Source organism: Anomaloglossus baeobatrachus, chromosome 4, assembly GCF_048569485.1.
Source record: "Anomaloglossus baeobatrachus isolate aAnoBae1 chromosome 4, aAnoBae1.hap1, whole genome shotgun sequence".
In the NCBI taxonomy this organism is placed as follows: Eukaryota; Metazoa; Chordata; class Amphibia; order Anura; family Aromobatidae; genus Anomaloglossus; species Anomaloglossus baeobatrachus.
The window spans coordinates 371,268,355-371,286,517 of NC_134356.1; the positions used below are offsets into that span (position 1 = coordinate 371,268,355).

Consider the following 18,163-nt stretch of genomic DNA (forward strand, 5'->3'; position numbering starts at 1 on the left):
CAATGATTGTCAGCTTTGTGTGAACACTGTGCATAGGCAGAAAGCTGCCAATAAATCATGGAGGCATAGTTACAAAGAGCTTATAAATATAGAGGACTAAATGCCAAACAGGTTTATTATTAGGGATGATCGAATATCACAAATATTCGGCAATATTCCGCTTTGCGCATATTCAACAAATAGGTCGCCACTATGCATTTGATGCGCAATGTAAGTCTATGGGAAGCTCGAATAATTGCTATTCGGAAACTACTCTGGTTTCCCATAGACTTACATTGCGCATCGAATATTCGCAAATAGTCGATTAGCGGTGACCTATTCGTCGAATATGGGCGCAGCCGAATATTTGAGTTATTCGATCATCCCTATTTATTATTCCTCTAGTGATAAAATCACTGTTTTATCAGCCATCAGCAGATTATCAAAACTACACCAAGCATCCTAGTAAGTGACTTAACTGTACTTGGGGTCTCTTTTCTTATACAACCCCTGACAAAACTTATGGAATCACCTGGCTCTGAGGATGTTCACTCTGTTTTTTTTAAACAAAAGTAAACAACTAACAAAAAAAAAAAAAAAAAAAAATTAACAACAATTCACAGACATGGCACAAAACTAGAGTCATATCAAATGGCAATTTTCTGGCTTTAAGAATCACTAAAAAAAATCATTAAAACATAATGTGCTAGCCAGTAACGGTTAAGACCAAACAGAGGGAAAAATTATGGAATCACTCAATTTTGAGGTAAAAATTATGGAATCATGAAAAACAAAAACAAAAGAACACTCCAATACATCACTAGTATTTTGTTGAAATGTATTTTGTTTGAAATTACTTTAGTTCTGTGCCATGTCTGTGATCTGCTTTTTTTTAAACAAAAAGTAAACAACTAAATAAACATCCTCAGAGCCAGGCGAGTCCATCATTTTTGCCAGGGGTTGTATTATGCTGCTCTCCGATTAGGTAGCAAAAGTCTGGTTACAGATTCCCACTATAGGGAACCCATCACCTGATTTATATCATCTAAACCACAGGAAACATGAATCAAAGCCTGGCTGCTTGATTCCCAGAGTTTTTCAGCAAAAATATTCTTAGATCTGTCTGAGAACCACAGACTCCATCTCCAGTAGGTGATTGACAGGTCTTACACTAAGGGAATTCTCAAGCAACTGAACATGCCCAGGTTTCAGCATGTGGCAGTTGCTTTTAGCTAGATCTTACATTTATTATGCTATAGGGTCTCTCCAAACTCATGAGCATAATAACGGACAATGTGTGAAAAATAAATAAGCTGGAAATTGAATTGATAAATTAGAATTTCCCTATGTTCACTCATTTTTAAGTACAATATTTTAATTACAGTCAATATTCTTTTGCTAAGAAAAAAATTGTAGATATAACCTGGAAAATATGGTAAATTATTTGACCTACCACCATCTTTATCCTTCCGGTGGTCACTCAATAACAAAGCTCTGTGATAGCTCCTTTCTCTGACTTGTTCCACAGAAGTTGAAGAAGTCCTAAAAGATAAAACAGAATGCAGTATGAAATGAAACCCATATGTGCTCGACAAAGTTTCCAATGAAATTGACATATTTGTACATTTAGCTTTATTTTTATAATTCACAGTACGATATACAGCATTAAAACCCCACAATAGCAAGTTTTGAAGGGAATCTATCAGTCGATTCAGAGTCCAAAACATGAGCCCATGAATCAGGCCTTCTTTTTCATCTAAATTGCTCCAGCCAGTCAGCAAAAACATTGATTGAAGAGATAGCAGGAAACAATAGAGCGTGAAGGGACTAGCCCAGGTGGGTTTTTAGTGTCTGTGGGGGGAGGTTGCTTTTAGTGTTTGCTGTGCAGCAAAAATGAGACCGCAACAATGATTCAGGTCAGTTCAGTTTCAGTGATACCAAACTTATATTAATATATAAATGTATATAAGTATTAACATATGTTTGATAGCCAGCTCATTTTTAATGCACAATAAACATATATAGGTTTGAGAAAGGTTCACACTGACCAAAATGTTACTGGAATGGGCAAATATGAAGACAGTATTTCTAATATTAACTTGTGGAGTGCTGCATCAATTTGTTTTTTCTATTTACATTTAAAGGATTGGACCTTGCTTGGGAAGATTTGCAGCCTCCTACTTGTATTTTAGTGCTGCATGTAGTTATTAAATTAAATGTGTCATACAGTGTGTGTATAATATATATATACACACACACACACACACACACACACACGAGCCCCCTTCATACTCTCGTAAGTTTGTAAAATCATCAGCTTCTTGAAAACAGCAGCTGAGGATCAGGTATCTGGAGGGGTATTCATACTTATGCTAATTTTAACGGGGAGGGGATAAGTATTATACTATCGATTTAAATTTTGACTTGCAGGGACCTGTGCTGAGGTCATCCCCATGTGACCAGAAGAGGCGGGGCCAACAGAAAAATGTTGCTTCCTGGTATTAGCTTAGTTGGCTGAGGCCCCGCCCCTTCTGGTCACATGTCTATCTTCCCACAGGTATGTCAATTCATGCACTCTACTTTCCCATGAACTGATCTTCACTCCACTTTGCTCTGCTGTGTGTGCTAATACCTGGTATGTCAATTCATGCACTCTACTTTTGCACTATATCTGACCTGTTCTTTCTTTGCTTCAATATCTTCCTGACATCCTCCAGCATCTCACTGTGATCTTTCCCCCCCTGTTTTGCACCCCCCTTTTATGACCTTTGTTTATTTTGCCTATGTTAAGCTGCTTCTTTTTTTTTTTGATTGAGTGATCAAGGGGTTAGTCTTGCAACCCACCCCTTCACAGCTGAGTGCACTTGTATGTGTATATAGTGGGGCAACTAAAAGTCTGCACAAGACTTTTCGTCTGCACCAATACAAGTCTGCACCATATAAGTATGATGCATTGAATTAGGCCAGAATTGGGCCGGAAGTGACCGGAAGGTAACTGCATACATAGGCAATGTAAACAATGTTTGTGTTTCTATTCACCTTCACCCCTATAATACTTCACTTTTTACTGCCCCCTCTGATCCCTACAGCCAGTAATGAACTATTCATCTCTCCCTCCATCCTCCCCACCCATCTTACCTTCCCCTCAGATATTTTCCTCCACATTTCACCCAGTGTCTCCAGACACACACGTCCATCTCATGGCCTCTCCTGCTCCCACTTACTAACACTCTCACTGCTTCTCCTCGCTGCTGGGGATATTGCTTCAAATCCTGGTCCTCCTCACCACATCCCTATTGTCACTTCAAACCCTCTTCAACAACCTAACACAAATTTCCGCAACCTCGCAAACCTCATACCCATTCACCCAGCCCCCGCTCCTCCAGTCCCACTAACAGGAGCTCTATGGAACGCTCGCTCTGTCTGCAACAAACTATCCTACATTCATGATCTGTTCATCACTAATAAACTCTCCTTCCTCGCCATCACAGAAACCTGGCTCACCCCCTCTGACACTGCCTCTCCTGCTGCACTTTCTTATGGCGGTCTCCAACTCTCTCACCCCCCCGCCCCACTAACAAGCATTGTGGAGGAGTTGGTTTGCTCCTGTCCGACCAATGCTCCTTTACACCAATTCCACTACCACCCTCTGTCACGCTCCCCTCTTTTGAGGTGCACTCCGTACGCATCTACGCCCCCTCCAACCTTCAGCTGGCTGTCATTTACTGCCTTCCAGGGCCAGCCACTGCCTTTTTTGACCATTTCACCACCTGGCTACTACACTTACTTTCCACCGACATCCCCACCATCATCATGGGTGATTTCAATATCCCCATTGACACTTCCCACTCATCTGTCTCCAAACTTCTAACACTCACTTCCTCCTTCAGCCTAACCCAATGGTCTTCTGCAGCTACTCACAAAGATGGCCACACGCTGGACCTCATCTTCACTCGCCTCTGTTCCCTATCTAACCTCTCTAACTTGCCTCTCCCCCTGTCTGACCACAACCTACTCACATTCTCTTCCCTCTCTTCTCCAAGTATGCAACCCCCCCTCCACAAATTTTCACACCCTCGCAGAAATATCAAACACATTGATTTACACGCCCTTTCTCAGTCCCTTCTCCCCCTCACAGACATTGCATTTCTACATGATGCAGATGCCGCTGCAACTTTATACAACACTACAATCTCTGCAGCTCTCGAATCAGCTGCCCCGCTCACATACACCAAAACCCGCACAATCAACAGGCAACCCTGGCACACAAGGCAGACTAAAGAACTTAGACGGGCTTCCAGAATTGCTGAGCGCAGATGGAAGAGGTCTCATTCCACTGAGCACTTCTTTGCATATAAAGAGTCCCTGACCACTTTCAAGTCCACACTCACAGCTGCAAAACAATCCTACTTCTCATCCCTCATATCTTCTTTCTCTCACAACCCTAAACAGCTATTCAACACTTTCAACTCTCTCCTCCGTCCCCCGGCACCACCTCCCTCTCCTCTCATCTCAGCTGAAGACTTTGCCTCTTTCTTCAAGCGGAAGATTGACAACATCAGAGCAAGCTTTGGCCCACAATCACCACAGCCCCTCATCATAGCTACTCATCCCTCTTCCTCCAAATCCAGCTTCTCCACCATGACAGAAAACAATCTCTCCACTCTACTCTCAAGATCACATCTAACCACCTGTGCACTGGACCCGCTCCCATCGCACCTCATCCCCAACATCACCGCAGTCCTCATCCCAGCCCTAACTCATCTCTTCAACCTATCACTAGCAAGTGGTGTATTCCCTTCATGCTTTAAACATGCCTCTATTACACCCATCCTCAAAAAGCCCTCCCTTGACCCATCCTCTGTGTCAAACTATCGCCCCATATCCCTTCTCCCCTACGCCTCAAAACTACTGGAACAGCATGTCCATCTTGAATTGTCCTCATACCTCTCCTCCTGCTCCCTCTTTGACCGGCTTCAATCTGGCTTCCGACCACATCATTCTACCGAAACTGCCCTAACCAAAGTCACCAATGATCTACTAACCGCCAAAGCCAAGCGACACTACTCTATCCTCCTCCTCCTGGACCTGTCCTCTGCCTTCGACACAGTAGACCATTCCCTCCTACTACAGATTCTCTCATCTCTGGGCATCAAAGACTTGGCCCTATCTTGGATCTCCTCATACCTAACCGACCGAACTTTCAGCGTCTCCCATTCTCACACCACTTCCTCATCTCGCCCCCTATCTGTCGGTGTCCCTCAAGGCTCAGTTCTTGGACCCCTGCTGTTCTCCATCTATACCTTCGGCTTGGGACAGCTCATAGAGTCCCACGGCTTCCAGTATCATCTCTATGCCGATGACAAACAGATCTACCTCTCTGGACCTGACATTACCTCTCTACTAACCAAAATACCACAATGTTTGTCTGCTATTTCATCCTTCTCTGCACGATTCCTAAAACTTAACATGGACAAAACAGAGTTTATTGTCTTTCCTCCTCCTCACTCATCTCCTCCAACAAGCCTTTCCATCAAACTTGATGGTTGCTCACTCACCCCAGTCTCACAAGCTCATTGCCTTGGAGTGACCCTCGACTCTGCTCTATCCTTCAAGCCACACATCCAAGCCCTCTTCAACTCATGCCGATTACAACTCCCGGATCCGTGCTTTTCTTAACCAAGAATCTGCAAAAACATTAGTGCATGCCCTCATCATCTCCCGCCTCGACTACTGCAACCTCCTGCTCTCTGGCCTCCCTTCACTCTTGCACCCCTCCAATCTATCCTAAACTCTGCAGCCCGCTTAATCCACCTCTCCCCTCGGTACTCCCCAGCCTCGCCACTCTGCCAATCCCTTCACTGGCTTCCCATCGCCCAACGACTCCAGTTCAAAACATTAACCATGACATACAAAGCCATGCACAACCTGTCTCCTCCCTACATCTGTGACCTAGTCTCCCAGTACCTACCTGCACGCAACCTTAGATCCTCACAAGATCTCCTTCTCTGCTCCTCTCTTATTTCCTCTTCCCACAATCGTGTACAAGATTTCTCCCGTGCATCCCCCATACTCTGGAACGCTCTACCTCAGCACATCAGACTCTCCACTACCGTGGAAAGCTTCAAGAGGAACCTCAAGACCCACCTCTTCCAACAAGCCTACAACCTACAATAGCCCTCAGCCCAGTAGACCACTGCGCAACCAGCTCTGTCCTCACCTATTGTACCCTCACCCATTCCCTGTAGACTGTGAGCCCTCGCGGGCAGGGTCCTCTCTCCTCCTATACCAGTCTGTCTTGTACTGTTAATGATTGTTGTACGTATACCCTCTTTCACTTGTAAAGCGCCATGGAATAAATGGCGCTATAATAATAAATAATAATAATGGGTATGACATCACACAGGTCCTCCAAGTCAAAATTTAAATCGATGGTATAATACTTATGCTTATTCTAATAGGGAGAGGGGATAATTATGAATATTCCCCAGATATTATTTGATCCTCAGCTGCTGTCACTCAAGAAGCTGATGATTTTATAAACTTTAATTTGTTGGATTTCAAAATCTAAACATCCGAGCTGACCACTACAGGTATGTATAGAATCAGCCTGATAGTGCCAGTATAGCACTGGCTTTAGGTTATGTACGAACATCCTGGTGATTCGTTCCCTTTAAACCAAGTAACTTGATTAGTTGTTGTGGCTAATACTTCTACATTTATTTATTTATTTTTACAAGGCTCATGTAGGCTTTCAATGACAATCCAACAAGTTATAAATCTATGTCTAAAATTAATCCTGGGGAAGGAAAGTATTTTCACAGTAGCAGTTACACCATGAACCAGGCACAGGTTAGATTGTCAGTCAATCAATGCCGAATCTCTCACTCAATATCTATCGTAAAGATATGCTACCTTTCATTGAAATCCAGTGTAAATAAGGATATGACTACTGGCTCAATAGCCTGAGTGAAAAAAAAAAAAAATTCAGAAATTTTGCAGTTAATATAACTAGCAGCTTATCTGTAATTTGCATTTTTTATCCACCTTTCTGATAGCAGTTTGAAGAAACTGTGGTATTCTACACAATACACTGCTAACATCTGGTTTCTGCCAGAACTTGTAACAGGATCCACAGGTGAGGGTACTTCGTGTCAGACCCTCAAACAATATTGATAAATGATCATAGCTCTTCGACAGGAAACAATTCCTACTGTTTTAAGAAGAGAAAAACTTGAACAAAAATAGAGACTGAAAATGGAACTATTCTGTACCATTGAGCTTCTGGATCACTCTTTTCATTCGCAGTAGCATCTGTGACTTGAGAACTTTGGTCTATCTCCTCTGGGGAGGTGTTCTGGACTTCAGCTGGCAGTGGTACAGTCAAATTTGCAACACTTTCATTAGGCTCCAGACTTTCAACACTGTTACTACAGTTTTCAGTAGCAGCAGCAGCAATAGAACAGTTCCCAGATATATTTACACTCTCAGCGTGTGGGGAAAGTGTGACCAGAGGCAAAATTTCAGGCTTTGAGCCACTCTTTCTTGCTTCACGTTGTCTTTTTCGGTACTCCAATAAGGATACCTGCAAACATACAATTGGTGCATCATCTCTTCATAAGAATATTACTGCAAAATGTAACAAAAATAAATAAATACATACATTTTGTGGATTGTGTTTTAGGGAAAAGTAACTATTTTTTCCTGATTTTCAGATTAACTAATGGCTCCAAAGCAGCCAATGACTTATTAAAAATGTAAGGTTAAAGGGAAAGTCATTAAAAAAATGCTGTTAAACCTGCAAATATGAGGAGCAAATATGAGGGTAATTGTCACATTAATACTGTTCTGAAGCTGCCCGGCGTCCACATTGATAGCCCCACTGCCAAAAAGAAAAACTTTACTCCCCCTGGCACCCTTGTACTTTCAGTCATAGAGGTGGCTTCAGTCACCGCTCAGTGTATAGGGAGGGGCGGCTGTAACCGCACCCCTGGCACTGATGGCCAGCTCCAATGTAATCATTTGGTGTCACGGGATAACAAAGAGAATAACTCATCATGATTTTGCTACCCAATTTAAAGGGAACCTGTCACCTAGAACAGGGTTCCCCAACTCCAGTCCTCAAGGCCTACCAACAGTGCATGTTTTCTGGATTTCCTTAGCATTGAACTGCTGTTGGAACCAGCACCTGGGCAGGTAATTACATTAACACCTGTGCAATACTAAGGAAATCCCAAAAACCAGCACTGTTGGTGGGCCTTGAGGACTGGAGTTAGGGACCTCTGACCTAGAATATGCGTTCTGAGCTATGAGCAGACGCATGTGTGCCCTAATTACACCTCCCTAACCATCCCTGTGTTATAAAATTGTATAATATGAAAGTAATAAAAAACATTTTATTACCTTCATATTTCCTATGTAAATAGCAGGGAATATGGTCACAGGGGCGGGGCCTTGCCCTCCGTACTTTCCGTGGTATCACGACCCTGTGGGCGTCATGGAGTCACATGAGCAACGTCACAGTCTCTCATTCTATCCTGCGTGCATTGTGGGAGGCTTAGTTTCCGGGTGTTCACACGCCGGCTTCAGACGCGCAGTGTGCGTCTGAAACTGACAAGGAGAACCCGGAAGAGAAGCCTGCCGCAATAGTAAGTGTAAACGCGCGCAGGATAGAATGAGCGACGGTGACGTTGCTCATGTGGACTCCATGGAATCACGCCCACAGGGGCGTGATACCACGGAAAGTATGGAGGGCAAGGCGCCGCCCCTGTGACAATATTCCCTGCTATTTACATAGGAAATATGAAGATAATAAAACGTTTTTTTATTACTTTCATATTATACAATTTTATAACACAGGGATGGGTAGGGAGGTGTAATTAGGGCACACAAGCGTCTGCTGATAGCTCAGAACGCATATTTTAGGTGACAGGTTCCCTTTAAGAGCAGCATGATATAGTGGACAGAGACCCTGAATCCAGCAGTGTATCATTCACTGGACTATACATTGTATTTTTAATTATAAACTCATTGTTTGATCTGCTGCAGGTATGCAAGTTCTCTGTATGCCAAGCCCTGTACACGGTGCATGGCAGAAGTCTGCCAATCAATGGGCAGGTTATACAGAGCTCATGAATATGTAGGACTACATGACAGCAGGTCCTCTAATGAAATTCCTGCTGATAAAACTACAGCAATAACAAAAAGACCAACAAGTTACACTTCGCTAGAGTCAGGGTCTCGCTCTCCATGCTGTTCTCAAAAATCTGGTGACAAATTCCCTGTGCCGTCTGTTTCGGGGGCTGGTCTGGTCTCTCTTCCCCTTGCTCATCACGTTCTCTCCTTTTCAATGTACACTGTGTGCGCTCATCAATTCAGCTCGTCACTTCTCAGAGCTGGAAAGGGTGCACATGGTCACTGTGCACTGAAAAAGGAATAGTGTGCTCATAATGAGGATAGGTTGGAATTGACAATGGACGCATGCTCAAGAGAACAGGGACAAGTCTAACCCCAGAAGACCCTAAATTTCAGGGTGGAGAAAGTAGCTGCGGCATTAACTGCAGCTCCATTCCCCTGATGTTATCCTGCAAATATCCCAGCATGCACTGAAGATTCTCAAAACACAACGGTCTCAAAAACGGAAGTAAAAAATATAAACAAAAATAAAAGCAGTTCGATTGAGAGGGAACAATGTGGATTTTTTAATTAAAGATTAGAAAAGAGATCAGATTATTACATGAAATAGACATTTAGGATTGAAATCAACTTTAGTTTCGGACTCCCCTTTAAATTACAACTCAAGCAAAACTTAGGTTTGGTGCTAATAAAAAAATGAATTGCAGCATAATATTTACGAACCTTTTTCTTTTGCGGAGGATTTAATGGTGTTCCATTTGCATCCAAAACACCATCACTACTAAGTGCTCTACCAAATCCAGTAATAAGTCCTTCTTCTGATGAACAAAAAATTGATCCTTCCATGTACAAACTACGGGCATCCTCTTGAATCAGGCACTTTGAGTCACTTATTCGAAAACCACCACCGACTTCTAACTGGTGGGAAGGGGTCAAGTCTCTCAAATTAGAATTTACTGCAGAGAAATTCACCCCTGTTCTCTCTGGGCTTTGGATCCACGATGAATATACTGCACCCCGTCCGCAGTGAGCATTATCCTGCTGGCTGTTTGTATCAGTCCTTTCCCGGGACAAAGGTTCCATATTTTTTTGTAATGCAGTATGTTCATTTATTTCAAGTGCCAAATGAAGGTCTACAGTGGAGTCACTTTCTGATGTGCATGGCCTGTTGACCTCTGTCCTGCTTCGTGGGCTACAATAACCAATAGTCTTTATTTCCTGCACACCAATTTCAGTAAGATTAGAATTTCTGAATGAATTCAAAGCTAAAGTTGTTGCTGTTCGATCACTACCCTGTTAACAGAAAAATAAATTAAAAGCCGTATACACCAAAAAAAAACCAAACAAAAACCTCCAAGTACAATTTAGATCAATTTACACAGAAAGCCATCATTCAGCAATTCTTTGACAGACAGTGGCTGGCAGACTGTGGTTTGAGGATGCATTGATATGCTGAGCTAACTTGTGTCATAGTCACTCACCCCTGTCGTGGCTATACTAAGAGCAGGAGTTTGCAACTTACATTTCAGCAAAAATTAGTGGCCCCATGCCAGCGTGACTCTTGGCTGAATGTGGAAGTCGCACAATGCAATCACTCATATATGCCAATAAGGCTCTTTTATGTAGGTAAGGAGACCATGGCTTATACCAGTGTTTCGCAAATTCCAATCCTCAGGGCCCATGACAGGTCATATTTTCAGGATTTCCTCCATATTGCACAGGTGAGACAAAGGTGTTTATTTCTGATATCTTGATAATGATTCCATCACCTGTGCAATGCTAAGGAAATCCTGAAAACATGATTGTTGGTGGCCTTGAGGACTGGAGTTAGGGAAACCCTGGCTTATACCCAAACCATGAAACTCAGCTATACGAAGCAACCATAAAATGGTGTCTAGAGTTTTGTGTGTTTTTTTTTACACTATCAACGTCTAAACTGTGCGAAGCCTTCTGAGTTGGAGCAAGCCAAAAGGAGGGTAAATAATATCTTCATTTAGGTGAAAATGAGAGATCACCTTCGGTAGAAAAGATGGAATTGGCCTCAATACTGCGTTATCTTGCTAAAGTACAAGGTAGAGAGTGTGACATGACAGTGCTGCCATCTCTGCGACCTCCATCATGGCAGAGGAGCGTCGCGTGCCTCCTTAGTGCTACTACAGTGGCCTATATTAATCACGGACAGACTGGATTCTGAACAACCCTGTAGGTGCTGCCAATGTAAAAGGGCTAGATTATCTGCCCTGAGTTCTATTGTATTGATTGGGAGAAATATATCTTGGCTGCTCCAATCTCCCTGGACCGTCAAATGAGGGAAGACTGCTCCCTGGCTGGAAAGGCTGACATCTCTGGTGAGCACCTGCCACTGAATAGGGCAAAAGGAGTGACACCAAAGTAATAGGGGAGACGTTAGTCACAACTTGAGACGGACTATAAGGAAGGGGGAGATGGCTAGGCCTATCCAAGGATTGTAATGTTCTGTCTCTAGAAGCATTTCCTGCAGAATTTTTGACCGAAATTGAGCAAATTGAACTGCTTCGAATGTGGCCACCATATTCACTAGGACCTTCATGCAGAACCGATGGGGATGCTTGCCCGAACGACTCAAGACCCTGCTGGATGACTGAAGAAATCATTTATTTTCCTATAGAAGACATACTGATGCCGGAATTGTGTCAAACACCATACCTAGAAATAGTAACCGCTGCATTGGAACCAAAAACAGATTGTCCTGTTGACAAATCCAACTAAATTGCTCCAGAGTCTAAGGGGTACTTCACACACAGCGAGATCGCTACTGAGATCGCTGCTGAGTCACGGTTTTTGTGACCTCATTAGCGATCTCGCTGTGTGTGACACTGAGCAGCGATCTGGCCCCTGCTGTGAGATCGCTGCTCGTTACACACAGCCCTGGTTCGTTTTTTTTATTGTTGCTCTCCCGCTGATAAGCACACATCGCTGTGTGTGACAGCGAGAGAGCAACAATCCTGAATGTGCAGGGAGCAGGAGCCGGCGTCTGGCAGCTGCGGTAAGCTGTAACCAAGGTAAACATCGGGTAACCAAGGTGGTTACCCGATATTTACCTTCGTTACCAGCCTCCGCAGCTCTCACGCTGCCAGTGCCGGCTCCTGCTCCCTGCACACGCTAAGTTAAGCAGTGTGAGCTGGTAACTAAGGTAAACATCGGGTAACCATACCCGATGTTTACCTTAGTTACCAGTGTCCGCAGCTTCCAGACGCTGGCTCCGTGCAAGCGCAGCGTCGCTTGCACGTCGCTGCTGGCTGGGGGCTGGTCACTGGTGAGATCTGCCTGTTTGACAGCTCACCAGCGACCATGTAGCGATGCAGCAGCGATCCTGACCAGGTCAGATCGCTGGTCGGATCGCTGCTGCATCACTAAAGTGTGAAGGTACCCTAAAGAACAATCTGCAGACTTTTCAGATTCTGAACAAAGGATGGCGCCTTCACAAAGCGATCGTTCAGATAGGGAAAGACAATTATGCCCCTGGACAGTTGCATCACCATTACCAGGGCCAGAATTTTTGTGAACAGCCTGGGAGCTGTGGCCAGATTGAATGGAGGATGGTTAAGTGATCCTGCCTGACTGCAAAGAGGAGAAAACATTGACGTGGTGGAAAAATTGGCACATGCAGATAAGCATCCTGAATATTTCTCGATGAAAGGAATTCCATGGCTGCAATCACAAACCAAAGCGATTCCATCTCTAAGCTGAACCCATTTGTTCAGATGCTTAAATCTAAAATTGGCTGCACTGAGAAAGTCCTTTTTGAGGATAACGAAAAGGTTCAAATAAAACCCCTTCAAGCTCTCTGAAAAGGGAATTACTATAAATCAATTTATCTTCTTCCACCGATAGTCTGGTGAACAGCCGAGACTAAGCTGTCGACCACCTCCCGGATAATGGATGCCTGCTCCACATCCAATCCCAGGTCGGAGTCCGACTTTGCAGAAATAGTAGACCGACTCGGACTCAATCATTATGGGATGTTGACAGGCTCCATGTGTAGACCTGTTTAGAGGATTTCTTCTTGATCCTAGTAGAGACCCTATCCTGAGAAGCAGGGTCATTCTGGACTTCCGAGGCATCCTCATCCTGCTTCCTCGAGTGAGGCTCATGGAGAGCTGGTAGGTGCTGTAACACCGAAACCAGAGACTAGGAGACTTTGGTTAGGTCAGCTACTGTTGGGAGAGGGAAGCAGGGGGAGGGCGTGAGTATCCTTATCCGCGGCGGCGGGGGGTCCTTGGTTGCCATCACAACTGGGACATCGGAGTCCTGACACAGGAGGGATGACTGGCCTGAGGAGAAATTCCTATTGCAGGACGTGCAAGCTGAGTAACGCACTATATAGAGAACCTGCTTCGGTGCTTTTGAATTATACATAATTCAATCAATGCAGTAGCCTAGCTCCCTTTAACGTCTATGGAAGCTATGGGGTCTCCTAGTGTGGAGGGGCTAAACTTGTGTAATATACAGCAAGTAGCTGGAGCCCGCAGACCAAGCCTCCTGAGCAGGGAGAGCTTACCCCGTCCAGATCCAGGAGCAGAAGCATCTGGCTGTGTCCCCAGGGCAGAACAGCGATTTCCCAAGATGGCACTGCTGTGTGAATTGCTGTCATGAGCGTATCCTAGCCTGATTGTTACAGAGTGGGAAAACAGCCCGCGCAACTGTGTAATCTGCAGACCAGTGAAAAAAAAAAAAAAAAAAGAGACACCCCCCCCTTTGTAGGGGCAGGACACCTGCAAGAACAGAAACTGTGTCCCAGCGCTGCTGTGAGGAGCGATCGAGCCCCCACCTAGTGGGGGCAGGAATCTGCATGCCCGAACTTTGGAGGGCGGGACAGCAGCAGTGTAATAGCAGCGCTGTTAAAGACCGCAAGGGGGCGTGGCCAGCGGCCGCGCTAGACCGAAACCGGGGACTAAATTAATGCCTACCCTGAAAACACTCTGGGGATATCCTCTCCAACGCTGAACAAGACCTGCCTAGAGAGGATGATGAACGAAAAATCAAAACTCAAAAGGGCCTGAGAACAGGCCTATGTCCACCTCCTAGGACACTAAGCAAAAAACTGGTTTACTTCCTGGTCAGAGTGTAAACTGCGGAAGAGGAGCCAACTCTTTTTTCTTAGTTTGCCTAATGTCAACCTCCTTGCAACAACAGCATACACCCATGGTTCTGTGTCGCCCAGTAAGGCAAGAGAGAAACTATGGCTTGATTGAAACCAACTCTTTGCCCCAAGCCATGCCTCCTGAAAAAGGAGTATGCAATACCCACCAGGGAGAAACTACCAAGTGGGGGCCGTCCTGCAAATAATGATCTTTTTACTATGTTTGGATCTGGAGGGATTAGACCCTGGAGTGAACCTTAAAAAGGTAGTCCTAGGTTTCTGAGGAACTTTCAGCCTGACCGGTTAACTACCTCCCGTGCTGGAAATTGACAAAAGTGGCGAACCTTAAAAGCCCCCCACGTCTGAAAGGGATAGCTGGTCCTGAACTGAAGGTGCTTCTGCCCACATGTAGTTTCAGAAATTATTTTATCTAGCCTGGTTCCAAATAAGAGAGAACCCTGAAATTGGCAGACAATGTCAAACATCTTTGCAAAGTTCAAACACACTATATAGTACTGTGGAATATGTTGGTGCTGGAGATATACAAATTATATTATATTCACAGGTACTTCTGTCCGTCTATTCCCTTTTCTATTAAAACTAATTTGGTTTGAGAACTCTTCTAATTAGTAAAAATTAAATCTAACGCCTTGCATTTATTGCTCAGACATGATAGGTCTATCAAGAGTCAGTATAGGCAGTTTGTTCTTTGTTCAGGTTAACAAAGATGTCCTGAATGGAGTGCTAATGGTGTCTGTAGTCTACTGAAGCAATTGCAGGATGATAATGAGAATAGGATACTCCCCGCATTTCTACACTGTTAATCTTGGATTGCATAAATAATGTTACAGAAGCTTTGCAGCAGAACTGCATTGCAAACGGTAAGTAAATACAAACCATTCAAGTCGAAGGTTTGCACATACATATCATAAGTTACCAGTCAGACAGCTCTGCCCAACTTCGATTTTATGAAACAAAAATTGTGTAGCAATTGGATATCGTGGTTGCTGGACTTCTGAGTGCACATTCTGGCTTTGCATTAATCTTGAGTCAGAGCAAAGGAGTTGTAACTCTTCTGCAATTGATACTTCATTGTTTCACATCACTTGAATTTAGAATTTTTTTTTTTCTGCACTCATTGAATGAAGTGCTCCTTTTTTGTACATAATACAAAACAGAGACGTTAAGAACTGAGAAAAAGTTATATCATACTTACATCTTGGCTACAGATTTTACGATTCAGTTCTGGAGAACTCTCTGGTGAAGAAACGCTCTAGATTTAATAAGACAAAAAATGACAAGTGTAAAAAGCAATCTGAAAAGAGGCGGTAAAGGTAGGATTAAATGTCTCAGGTCTATGGTTGCAGTTCTAAAATGCCTATACTGAAAGTTGCCAGTTTGAGAAGGTATCTTTCCTTTGCATTCTGAAATCTCTGCAAAAATGTACACATAGTAAGGTCAAGAAATATTTGGACATTGACAAGTTTTGGCATTTTAGCGGTTTACCAAAACATATTCAAGATAGTTATATATTCAATATGGGCTTAAAAGTGCAGACTCTCAGCGTTAATTTGAGGGTATTCACATCTCAATTGAAGGGTCTAGGAAATACAGTTTTTTAATTTGTAGATGCCTTTTTCAACGGACCAAAAGTAGTTGAAGAGATATCTCCAAAGCTCTTTAACCCTAGAACGCGCAACCATAGAAATGAACCATAGAAATGAACCATAGAAAACAAGTAACCTAGCAGGCCTGCGAGGCCCGATATGCGTTCTAGGGTTAATGGGCTGCATGGGATATTTCCTCGTTCAACTGCCAATAATTAAGCAGGTAAAAGGTCTGGAGCTGATTCCAGGTGTGACATTTGCATGCCGATGCTGAGGTACAGACGGACACATCTGTGCAAGAATATGTTTCCCCAGCACTATAAAAATGGCAGTGTACTGACAGCCTCCCTCAAATAATATTTAAACGTAAAGATACCAGTTTCCTATACAGTGTGGGTAGGAATACGTGTGGCTGCTTACCTCAAAATGCAAGTGATTCCCACGTATACATGGAGTTATAGGTGTAACTGGTGAGCAGGACTGCTTGCAGTTATTACGATTTTCATCCTCTACTTTTACTCTGGGAGGAGTAGTAAATAGCGAAGTATCTGTGGAAGGTATATCTGCATGGGTTGGTGTAGCATAGGGAGATGCAGTAGGTGTCGAATTTTCTGAGTAAGTACAATCCAACAGCTGGAACAATCTCCGTTTTTTTAATGGGGTGGTTAGATCTGTTACAAATGAGAGAAATTTCAGTGGGATACAATGCCCAGATGCTATCCCAAAACAGTCATCTTCTGCAGCTTTGCAATCAACAAATACGGAAGACTAAACTAACTGGAAGGAATTTCCCTTTTAACCCCTTCACGACCAATGACGTATCTATACGTAATTGGTCGTGTCTAACTTTAATGCAAGCTCGCATTATTCCCCGCACATGTTGGCTGATCTGATCTGGCAAACAGGGAAGCTGCCGCAAGTCACAAAATACGGGAGACCAACCGGAACTGCACTGGAAAAAGATGAAGACACTGGAAGGTGAGTATAATATAGGGTATTTACATTTAAAGCACCTCTCCAGCTGTGCAATAAAAAAAACCCCAAAACTTTAGTTGTGCTTGAAATTTGTAAAATTAAAGTGAAGTACACAAGATTTTCTCACCTGCTAATGGACAGCTACCATTCATCACTAAATGGCACTTATTTTCAGCAAATGTTTTTGGACTCTGAGATCCATTTTGGGCTGGGGAGTCAAATGGATTCAATGGTGCAGAATGCTCCTCTTCCATAGCTTGTTTGAGCCACCGCTATTAAAAAAAAAAACCCCAACAAAATACAAATCAAAAATAGAATTGGGAAATGGAAATAAAGATGGACTGTGAAAAGCAGCGCATTTCAAAGAAAACTAAATCTTAATGCATTTGAGTTTATACCTTTTTGCAACAACTTGTAAGGTTCTCCTCATCTTTTTTCTTCTTCTTCTCAGAAAGAAAAGGTGAAGTAAATCGAATATAGTGCTTCGGCGTGGTATACATGTGTGGACTATAGATGAGGCCCGGCAGTGAATTCAACTGTGTGGCAAGAACTTCTGGATCTGTTGTTATCCGTAGAGGTGTGTCCAAAAAGGTCTCTCCATGTTTAGCAGATTTCTCATGCTTCTCATTTAACCATTCATTAACCAAGTGCTAGAAATAACAAAATACAGTTGATTTTAGGGTCTTCCTGAACTGGAATCTGTAGTTCAGCTTGCGGAGTCTGTATTGAGTATACAGTTCAATGCAACATAAAATGCTTGCAAGCAACATTTAATCTTTTCCATTCCATCAATATCTTCTATAAATTAGCTGAACTAAAATCTTTCAGTCTTGTACAATACACAATTTAAAAGAGGTTACCACAAAATGTCTCAAAAAAAAAAAGGGGTGTGAATTTCTTCCCCTTCAAAGACAGGCAAATGCTTTCAAGTACAATAAACAAAATGTACTAAAAACACTTCAATCCCCCCCGCTGGTACAGCTCAATCAGTAGCTTCAGGTGTTGTACTACTGGCACAACATTGCCAGTAGGTATGACATTTCATTGTTGGCACCTGGTACAAAAAAAAAAACAAAAAAAAAAAAAAAACACAGCGGGGATGATTTTCTATTTTACTTTTAGGCTATGTGCGCACTAGGCCGTTTTACCTGCGGATTTGCTGCGGAAATTTCTTGAGAAAGGTTTGAAATCTTTCTTGTGACATTTCCCAGCAAAACCTATGGGAACAAAAATAGCTGTGTGCATGCTGCGGATTTTTCGCAAGAAAATTTCTTGAGAAAATGAGCATGTCCATTATTTTCCGCAGTTACCTGCGGAATACCCCCGGAATGTCACTCCATTCACT

The 18,163-nt window shown here is 43.2% G+C and overlaps 1 protein-coding gene across 5 annotated transcripts in view; it reads right to left on the reverse strand.

The window, feature by feature from the left end:
• KMT2E (lysine methyltransferase 2E (inactive)) overlaps positions 1-18,163 on the reverse strand; it is a 209,506-nt gene that overhangs the window by 10,882 nt on the left and 180,461 nt on the right. For all 5 annotated transcript variants that reach the window (XM_075345177.1, XM_075345175.1, XM_075345176.1 and 2 more), the window contains 7 exons: positions 17,217-17,468; positions 16,946-17,090; positions 16,264-16,514; positions 15,453-15,509; positions 9,838-10,407; positions 7,254-7,564; positions 1,433-1,521 (listed from right to left, as the gene is read on the reverse strand). In XM_075345177.1, coding sequence (XP_075201292.1) covers positions 1,433-1,521; positions 7,254-7,564; positions 9,838-10,407; positions 15,453-15,509; positions 16,264-16,514; positions 16,946-17,090; positions 17,217-17,468 — 1,675 coding nt within the window. The remainder of the gene's footprint in view (positions 1-1,432; positions 1,522-7,253; positions 7,565-9,837; positions 10,408-15,452; positions 15,510-16,263; positions 16,515-16,945; positions 17,091-17,216; positions 17,469-18,163) is intronic.